At 40.0% G+C, this 9,963-nt stretch overlaps 2 protein-coding genes across 5 annotated transcripts in view; both read right to left on the bottom strand.

Annotated features, from left to right (window-relative positions):
• Positions 1 to 249: 249 nt before the first annotated feature.
• On the bottom strand, positions 250 to 5,531 carry kctd13 (potassium channel tetramerization domain containing 13). Of its 3 annotated transcripts, none has more exons than XM_034594089.1 (7): positions 5,108 to 5,531; positions 3,544 to 3,804; positions 2,900 to 3,069; positions 2,670 to 2,759; positions 2,303 to 2,355; positions 1,976 to 2,171; positions 250 to 1,711 (listed from the first exon to the last, which is right to left on the bottom strand). In XM_034594089.1, the coding sequence occupies exons 2-7, from the start codon at positions 3,779 to 3,781 to the stop codon at positions 1,463 to 1,465; spliced, it is 996 nt and encodes a 331-aa protein (XP_034449980.1). In that variant the 5' UTR covers positions 3,782 to 3,804; positions 5,108 to 5,531; the 3' UTR covers positions 250 to 1,462. The 3 variants fall into 3 exon arrangements, with proteins under 3 accessions (XP_034449980.1, XP_034449983.1, XP_034449981.1); XM_034594092.1 differs by having other exon boundaries at positions 2,670 to 2,756; positions 5,108 to 5,501; XM_034594090.1 differs by having other exon boundaries at positions 1,976 to 2,177; positions 2,309 to 2,355; positions 5,108 to 5,500.
• Positions 5,532 to 6,229: 698 nt separating this feature from the next.
• Positions 6,230 to 9,963, bottom strand: part of sez6l2 (seizure related 6 homolog (mouse)-like 2) — a 141,193-nt gene continuing 137,459 nt past the window's right edge. For both annotated transcript variants that reach the window (XM_034594046.1, XM_034594043.1), the window contains 6 exons: positions 9,200 to 9,394; positions 8,930 to 9,121; positions 8,424 to 8,462; positions 7,933 to 8,050; positions 7,699 to 7,810; positions 6,230 to 7,551 (listed from right to left, as the gene is read on the bottom strand). In XM_034594046.1, the coding sequence (XP_034449937.1) occupies positions 7,522 to 7,551; positions 7,699 to 7,810; positions 7,933 to 8,050; positions 8,424 to 8,462; positions 8,930 to 9,121; positions 9,200 to 9,394 (686 nt within the window). In that variant the 3' untranslated portion in view covers positions 6,230 to 7,521. The remainder of the gene's footprint in view (positions 7,552 to 7,698; positions 7,811 to 7,932; positions 8,051 to 8,423; positions 8,463 to 8,929; positions 9,122 to 9,199; positions 9,395 to 9,963) is intronic.

Raw genomic sequence — 9,963 nt, 5'->3', positions numbered from 1 at the left:
TGTGCAATAATAAAAAATTGAAATCTATAACAGAGCACAATAGTATCAAATATCTGAATAATATTTCCCATTATAAGCTGTTTGAATGAATGAAAACGATTTGGAGCATATCTAGTGAGCATGGTAATAAATAATAAGAATAATAAATAAGTGTATAGCTTCCTGATGTCTTAAAAACAAGTTGTGTTAGAGTCCATTCCTTGTTATACTTAAGGAAAGGAGGGAAAAATGAGACCAAGAAGCTTAAGCTGAATTTCATAAGTCATTTATTCAGAACATTCCCATGACCACTATTGGACGGAAGTTAAAGTAGTGCATATTTTCATGTATTCCAAGGTGATTTTATGAAGGGTCTGAGACACATATTGATCTCATTCAGAGTTTTTTTCAGAATTCAGAGTGATTAGGTTTACACGAGACACCGGTGACTATTAGAAAGAAAACACTTCTCTCCCTAAGGGAAGGAAAAATACAACCCAATATGTTTTTATCTTCACTGTGTGGCCAATTACTTTGAACAAATTCCAGTGGTTTGGTATAAGACATAAAGCGTAAGTGAAAAATCATGGCTCAGAATGAAATGCAGTTTCAAACAAGTGGTCTCTCTTCCTCTTGAAACACAAAACTGAAATGTAAGTTTACCATTTAGTCATTTAGTCTGATGTGCGCTATAGAGTGCATCATATCATTCCAAAAATGAAACCTCACTTGAGCACAAGTTAACACAAAGATTGCATACAATACAAAAGTTAAATACCAAACAATAAATTAGGTTCATAAATTAATTAATAAAAAACATCTTGAAGCAACAGCTGTAAAAATTTAAATAAAGAAAATTGAGCTGCTCAACAATCTCATTCATGGACATCCTCACGAAAAAATGGTTACTCAGTTTATCCAGTGTTAACGTATCTGATCTAAACTTCACCATCCTCTGTTCCAACACTGTCAGCCAGCATCTCAGTCCAACTTATGAAAAGGCAACAGATGCTTCACAACCTGAATGAGCTGACAGTGTTTCCTACAAGTCAAACACAGAGGAGGCTGCCAGTGCAAGTCATTAACACCAACATTAACAGTCGGCCTTCTGATCCAGGGATTAAATCCACCATTGGGGTGGATGTTGGACTTTGAGGCCCATTCAGTAACTTTCAAGGGGCTCCTTAATAATTGCATGTATTCATTTGTATGCCAGTTTCGTGTCCCAGGCAATCTTACATAATTCCTATTTAAATAATGTAGACAGTTTATTTTCATGTAAACAGAAGCATCTTTCATCTCCAAATGACTGTTACCAAATCAGTCATCAACACCCATGTTTCTGCCGTGACGCCTAAAGACATTTCAGGAAATAACCAACTACCAAGCTATTGCTATGATCAAGGACCTTTCTTTCATTCTGCTAGCATCTAACAACCAAAAAAAAAAAAACATACATCAAGTCACTCGCGGTTTCACATTATTAGTCCTTATACACAGTTTGCTGACCGGGCCCTCTTTCGTCATGCATTATATGCCTCCTCACGTGGATCCGTCTTACACGTCTTTCACCTCCCACAGCCCCCTCTTCCTCCGACTGGCCAGCTCCCAGCGATGAACCTGAGCCTCTTGAATCTAAGAGGTGTAAGCCTCCTGGGCCAGTTCCTCTGCCATTCTCATAGATGAGGATATTGAGGGTTTCTTCAAAGATTCGAGCTTCAGGAAACTCCACCTAAAAAGAAAACAAACTGGTCAAGTTTTGTGGCGAGTAGCTGATCTTTGTATGCTTAGCTCTAACCGAGAAATGTGTTAATTAGCGAGCTTGTGATCTGTGGGTCGATTTCATTACCTTTGGCCAGAGCCAGGTTGGTTGTTTCCCTGTCTCCAATCTTTGTGCTCAGCTAATTTAAGCTAAAAGGCTACTGTCTAACTGCCAGAGAGCAAATAGACACATTTACTTATTTAGTTATGGCACTACGCATAATGTGATGCTTACTTTGGTCTGCTTCTTCTCAGTAGCATAGACAATAGACGTGCAGCATACTTCAGCAATCTTGCGGCCTTCACCATAGAAAGACCAGCAGCAGATTTCATCCCCGAGCACATCTTTGACGAACAGGACCCGGCCGTTAAATCGTAGCACGAGTTTGTCAAACAGTTCAATGTTCTTCAGCAGGTTATCATCAGAGTTGCTGGTGACAGGGAGAGACAAAGAGCAAATCAAACTCTCAAAATCCACCGAGATGATTTCCTGTAGCAGAATGTGACTGGCCATATTGTTTTTCATATTGTCTGTGTACATTCAGCCAGCCTTCATTTTTACCTGGTGTAAGAGTATTTGTTGTTTCCTCTGTTGTTCTGCAATTTTACTACCGGCTGTAGAGAGAAGAATCAGGAATGAATCCGGGTTATTCTGTATTCTATGAGTGGGAAATTGTCTTTACAAATTCTACATACATACAAACAGAACCAACTTCAATTTCCTGTTAGAGTTCACATTTTGTGAAAGAAATTAATTCTTAAGCTGCAATTTACTTAATAATGATTCACACTTCCAGCAGACTACAATTTTTATGGATACCAATTCTAAGTCTCTTCAAACCATCTGTTATTCTAGGATTTGACAGCTACTAGGCTAATATACACTTAATTGTCAGTGATCTATTGGATTTGGGTAAAATGCTACTTACCTTTCTACAAGTAGCAATCATCCTCTGTTCCTCTTTGGCTGAGGTAATCATGGGGATGCGGCAAACACTTTCAAAGACATCCTTCTGCTTCTGAGGGTAAACAAAGAAAGTACATTCACATATACATGAGTTTAACATGTTTTTCTAACTTATAAGTTGACCGATTAATTGAATGAATATACTCAAATAATAATTAATAAAAAATGGTGTAAGAAAAAAAATCTATTTACCTGCATGGCAGTGAGACAGTGCTGTACGAGTCCCTGGACCCGATAGTACTGGGCCTCCTTCAGAATCTCATCCAACTCTTTGTGATCCTCTGGGAGTGGTACTGAACCGTCTCGCAGGAAGTTCAACACTAGCCCAAAATGTCGGCCACACCTGTCCAAAATGACCCAACCTGGGACCGCAGGGGGAAAATATTTGTAATTTTTGCATTTTTCAATTTTCTTTTTCACCTTTTCTAGTAGACCAATGGTGTGTGAGACAGATGTGGTTCAATAAGAACAGTCTGAACACCTTCAGTTAATGTCATTATTGTTGATTCTCAAGGCCACATTATATCCACACCAATTTAAGTTGGTTTTGGACAATAGCACAAAACTGAATGAGACCAACAGTGTGAGACTTGTCCAAGTTCATAAAATTTGGCAGATTGTTTTACATCTGAATCAAATGCAATGTTTCACTAAAGAGACTGATGTCAAACTAGCTCTGTAATTTTACTAAGAAACAATTTTTATGATGTCAAAAGCACCTGACCAAACTATTATATTAGAAACATTAGTTTGAAATTCTGATATCAGTGACACAGCTTTCAAGACGTTAGTTCAACAGAAACAACAGTGTTGAGCTGACAGCCAGATCCACCCACCTTCAGAGTCGATGTTAACCTCCGTTCCTCCGTTGCATATGCTCCGCAGCAGACTGTCTTCCTTGCTTAACGTCTGGACAGTTGTATAATGCAGTGAGCCACCCACATTTAACTTGACATACTTGCTCCCCAGCAGCCCCCGACTTCTGTGCTCGTCCGTGCTGTGGCAGGCAGGCTGGGAAACATCAAACTGGGCAGAGTCGGCAGCATGACTGCCAACTGAGGCCTCAGCAGACATGGAGCCGAGGAGTCACTTCGCGACTGCAATGAGATACACAATCCTTCATTAATCCAGAATATGAAGTATATGGTGGCTTGTTTATAATGCAGGTGTGTCTGGCTTGCTAGCTGTGTGGGTAAACCAATGTATAAAGGCCTTAACCTCTAAAGCAGACTATCTTTGTATCTGACGGACTCACTTGAACAGACAAAGAACTGTTCTGATGATTTATATTCACAGACACCAGATATACAACATGAAATATCTCCATCGCTGGAAGCTGGAGCAAGGTACCTAAGACAATGGAATCATGGATGATGTGGGTGGATATAAGCACCCCCTTCTGTGTCAATTATAATGAGGCTATTATAAAGATGGGTGATGAACATTTTATCGAGATAAACATGTTCATATCAGTTGGTATCGATAAATGTCACATTATAATTTCTTTTAAGTTTAAAGGCTTTTGCTCCTGAGGGAAGTTTGTGGTTTTAAACTCTTCTTTATGAGCAGCACACGACAAACAACCTCCTCACTGTGCACAATGCATAAACATTATATCGGTTCACAATGGACTTTTATTATATTTCTATTGTCGAAACTTGCGATCAAATAATCGACATTGTTTTACTGCCAAATCTACATGTATATATATACACACACAATATATATATTATACCTATATGTATAAAGACAAACAGTATTTTATGTGCACTTTGTCTGGCACATTCTCGCTCTGGTGTTTAGGTTTTAAAGCCAGTATTACTTTGTCATCTTTTATGCCTTATATCCTTTTAGTGTTTTATAATTTTAAGTGTTTTAATGGCAGGTGCCATATTCAACTCAATTGTCTTCTGCATTATCATTCCGGGTCTTACACGACATGTCCTTGTGATTCGTTGTTTGTTGCACAATGTACTGTTCTGCAGCTGCTGCAGCACTTTGGCCAGAGACACATGTCCCCCAATGGGGACAATAGAGTAGATCTTGAGACCCACTACGGGCTGTTAAAGATGAATGAAGCCCTGGACCAGCTTTTAAGGAAACAAATGACGACATGAAGCTCACTACGTTGTTCCCCTGGCGTGCGAAGTGCGTCAGCGGCGAGCCCTTCCTTCCAAGCCCTGATGCGACCGAGATACAGGAAGCGCTCGTTTCTGAACGGCTCACAACTCGTAAACACAATCTTACACAATAAACAACAACTCGTCCCGCAGTGGCGTCGCGTGCTGTGACTGCCTCGCGTCCATTTCCTGCGATGACAGACGAACGCACCGGCGGCACACAAAAGCCAAGTAAAGCGAAGTAAACACGAGAGCTAGCTTGAATCAGAACTGTACTCACCACACTGAACATCCAAGAGGAGCCGCGGAGCTGAGCCGGTCCGAGCCGAGATAAATCCAAGTCAGCGGCCAATGCGAAGAAACGGGAAAAGTTTACGACCCAGCCGCCGTTTGACAGCTCATTTTAATCGCAGCTAAATCAAAGTGGCTAACAACAGCTAGTCCGCTTCGCCGCGCTTCAGGCCGACGACGCCCGCTCGTCTCCTGTCACCACCCGGGGGGGGAGGAATCAGAAAAGCGGCTGTGGAGAAAACACGCAAGGTACAAAATCCGCCGAGTCCATTGTGTGACACACGGGTTAATAACAGATGCTAACGTGAGGAGCTAAGTGGGTCAATCGGAAACGAAACCGGAGCGTCTACTTCCGCTGCTCTCTTTCTTCTACGTTCTTCAAAGTGGTGTTTGCAGGGCATTGCCCCTCGGTGGCCACAGCCTGGAACTGCATCACTACGTTTACATTCGTGTGTTTACTGCCTTCTGATGGTCACACAGGCGAACCACAAAAATACGCCAGTTAAATAAATAAATACATAAATAAATAACCCTCCCCTCATAGTCTATTTTTTTTATATATTTTTGTGTGTGCACCATATTAATATTCACCAGTGTCAAGTCTACGTTTACTGTCACTCTGTGCAGTAATCCCACCACTGTGAGATGACGTGCAAATGTTTGCTGTGTTGAGTTACTTGCCTTTTTATATTTGCACATGGAGCTGGGGGAGAAATGCAGTTTCGTTCTGCTAAAGTTCACTTTGATTATCAGAAGAATAAACCTTTAAAAAACCTGCGTCATCCTCGATAAAAATAAGAATGATGATGACTTGTGACTGGAAAACTATATAAGCACCGATGTATCAGCACAGATGTTTATCTCTGTACACACAAACATATATTGACTGATTATTAATAACAACAGGAACATCAATACTGGTATTATTATGGAAAATTAGAAGGTTTGAAGACTTCACAATCAAAGACGTTCAAAATTATCAATAAAATGTATAACAACACTCTAATATTCTTTCCATTTTATGAGTTAAATTATGTGTATTGCGACAAGGCATGATGCATATAATGAATAGTATAGATGCAACCGGGTTATATTGAAAAAACAAGAAAAGTTTTACACCATTCAACAGAGACTTTATTTCCAGTTCAGCAAATAATCCACTGCCTTCAAAAGAGTGTATTTCATATATGAAGCAAAAAAATGCTACCGATGATAAGAGAAGAATTTAGTCTACAAAGCAACAGTCTCCAAAGATCCTTCATTTGTCACAGTGAATGGGACGACATCCACTGTCCAAACAATCGTTTGTAAATAAATACATAATGCATCACAGCAAGCAGCCAAGTTTGCAAGTTTTCATCAACATAGTGCATACAACATCAAATCTGAGAACAATGATAACTGTCAATAACTATAATGATAATGGCAAGATTGAGCAGAAGCAATATAATTTACAATCAGTGCATGCTCTAAGCATAATGACATTCATGTCCTCGCCTCTTCTTATATGTAACGTGACACCGGGTGACAGTGCACTCCAGAAACAGCAAAGAATAAAAGAAACACTGCTTTTGTAAACACTATTGCAACAACAGATGAAACACTTAAGGACATTAAAGTATTTAACATTATATTTTGGCACTGAATTTTCATCATACATATATACGTATATAATGAAAATATATAACCTCCCGCCACCACGTATAAGTGTATATATGAGGCTTATATATAGCCATGTTTGTATATATATGTATATATAGAACCAAGTATATATATAAACCTCAATAAATATTAAGTCAGATATTTACATTCAATTTGTGTGTGTTACATAGAGAGAAAGACAAAGTGAAGAAGAGAACATTACTTTTCTCTTGATGAAAATTTAAATGTTCTTCCTCTTTACCGCAACGCTTTGTAAAATGTAAAACGAGTCACTCTAAAAAAAACAAAAGAAACACATTCAGCGTGTATTATATACTCATGAATGGAACCTTTGATTGTTACGAATAATGTATTGCCAAGTTCTCTAATATTTTGGCCTCAAAATGATTTATCGAAATAAATAAATAAATCTCCCTTTCCCCTTCATTTCTTATTCTTCCCACACTTTTTTAAATTATTTTCTTTGTTGTCAATTTCTTACCCTTCCTAAGGCACCAGTCCTAATGATACAGAAAATTGGATCGTGAAATAGGACCCACGTTTGGCAGACCACCCCGACACATGAAAATAAAGCACTTCCACCATTGATAAACCAGAGAGACAGTGGTGGTAAAACTGAGACACACTTTCAAATGATATGATAAAGGGGGGGGATGAGGCCTCAGAATATTAAGGAATTTGTCTTCCAAAAGAATTGAATCTTTGTGTGGTTTTTAATTCTCACCAAAAACACTTTCTCCTTTAAATGGACACCTCATACTCCCGTGTATCCTGCGATCAAAGTAAGAAACCAGTCAGATGAAAGAGAAGAAAAATACCAAGAATAGAGAAAATCTCTTCAAATAGATTTTCATAAAATAACATAAGATCTCATGATGGAAAATTGTATTAATTACTGAGAGTATTAGTTTTACTTACCCCTGCCTCGTACAGAGGGTTGTTGAAATCGGACTCGACTGTGATGGGACTGTAGGAGTGTGTGTGAGACAGAGACTTCCAGAAGAGCGGCTTCCATTCTAGTCTGCAGATGCTGAGGGTGAGAAAATAAAATGTCATGTCACCTCATGAATAAAGGCTGCAGCGCTGTCATCTTTGAAAAGTAAGACCTGTGTTGCTCTACAGCTGATATGGATGCACGTCAATGTTACTCACTTTGTGTAGTACATATAAATCCCTCCGATCAGGAGGATGACCAGGATGATTGGCAGAATTATTGCCAAAGCAATGTTCTCACTCAGGATCTGATGGGACGGCTCGAATGACTGAGACACTGTGAAATAATCAAAAGGTCGTCAGTAAAACAGGCCTCTGATACAGAACATGATTTCTTATTGGTGTTCAGACCGCACTATTGATTTGGTTATAAAACTAAAATGACAAAACATAAAAAGTAGGCTGCTAATTCTGGAGAAACTACATTTTCAATACATTAATTACATATATTACATGTGATGACTTTAAGATGATGATTGCTCTTTTAATTGTCAGAGTTCCTGCGTTCAAAAATATCTGTGCACCACAGTGTTGTACTGAATATCACCACTAGATGGTACCAAACAGTGTAGCTGTGGTGGATTTATATATCACGTCTGAACAACCTCAGATATTTTACACATCACAGATGAGCCAGAAACAGAAATCACCTTCTAATTTGTGATCATCCAGGAGCTCCTCATACGCCACTGTGTGAATCAGACATGTGTAAAAAGAGAAACAAAATGATTCATGACATATTGAATAAACGCACCTTCAGGGTCCCAACATATTTATGTTGTCTTACTAAAAAAATGGCAGGTAAGAGCAAATGTTTTGTGAGGTCACCATGACCTTTGACCTTTGACCAACAAATTCTCATCAGTGAGTCTAAGTTGTGCCAAATTTGAAGGGATTCTCTTGAGGCATTCTTAATATTCACGAGGTAAAAAAGGGTTTTGTGAGGTCACAGTGACCTTTGACCTCCAAATTATAATCAGGGCATCCTTGATATGTCACCTTCACAAGAACATGAGGTCACAGTGACATTGACATTTCACGACAAAATTCGAAGCTGTTCTAACACGTTCTTGAGACGTTGGCATAATAAACTGTTCAAAGAAGGCCCAGGGCAGAGCACTGTACAATATACAATAAACAATGTTTTAGCTTTTACCTTTGCAAAAGGGTGGCGGGCTGTTCCACTGAGAGGGGTGTCCGGGAACACAGCTGATAATGACCTCCCCGATAAGTTCGTAGCCCTCGTAACAGAAGAAACGCAGCGTCTCTCCTGCCTGGTAGCTGTGTTTGTACAAGGTCTGATAACCGTTGTCAGGGACTCCGGGGTTTGGACACGGGTCATATTTCACTGTGGGGAACAGTCATGTATTTGAAGTTAATGTGACAGCGGGCATCATAAACAGCGGAGTTCAGAGAAGACACTTACAGACACACTTCGGGCTGCGGTCGCTCCATTTGGGTGTGCCGGTGTCTCGTCCGTGGCAGGAGATCTGGCTGGGGCCCTCCAGCTGGTAACCCTGGTTGCAAGAGAAACGGACGACTGTTCCCACCGCGAAACCGGCTTCAGGGCGCACAGAGCGAGCACCGTTCACCACCTCTCCCGGATCAGGACACTGCTGGACTGTAGGGGACAGAGTGGGACACATGGCAGCATTAAACTTGATCCTGCAAGTGTTGTCAAAGGGAGAGTTTGACATTTTGCGAAATATTTTTTCTGGAGAGAGATTGTTTCCCCAGTAAATATCAAGTTGGAGCCAGCAGCAGGTTAGCTTATGGGGCTAACGGTTCCCCCCTGTTTCCAGTCTTTATGCTAAGCTAAGCTAAGCAGCTGCTGGCTCCAGATACACATTTACTACACACACATCACAGATCTTTATAAAGATGGACGACATGACTGCTCCTCAAAGGTGTCTAAATCGCCACCTGGTGGCTGGCTGCAGCACAGGTAATAAATCCTGCCTCCTCCATGTTAGCAGATGGGCCAGACTATAAAGTCAAAGTATACACATGGTTTCTGTCATTTTAGGTAGTTCTTATCCCACTGATGTTTGTTCAAGTGATTATGTTTCTGATAAATTGGGTTTTAATTAGTTATTTAATGCTATAAAAAATAAGGTGAAATGTACCCTTATCTACGTGACCTTGCAACCGTGGCTCCACCCCCTGAATGCTACTGCGCAGACTATATAT

This window comes from Hippoglossus hippoglossus, chromosome 8, assembly GCF_009819705.1.
Source record: "Hippoglossus hippoglossus isolate fHipHip1 chromosome 8, fHipHip1.pri, whole genome shotgun sequence".
In the NCBI taxonomy this organism is placed as follows: domain Eukaryota; kingdom Metazoa; phylum Chordata; class Actinopteri; order Pleuronectiformes; family Pleuronectidae; genus Hippoglossus; species Hippoglossus hippoglossus.
This window is presented reverse-complemented; position numbering and strand designations above follow the sequence as displayed.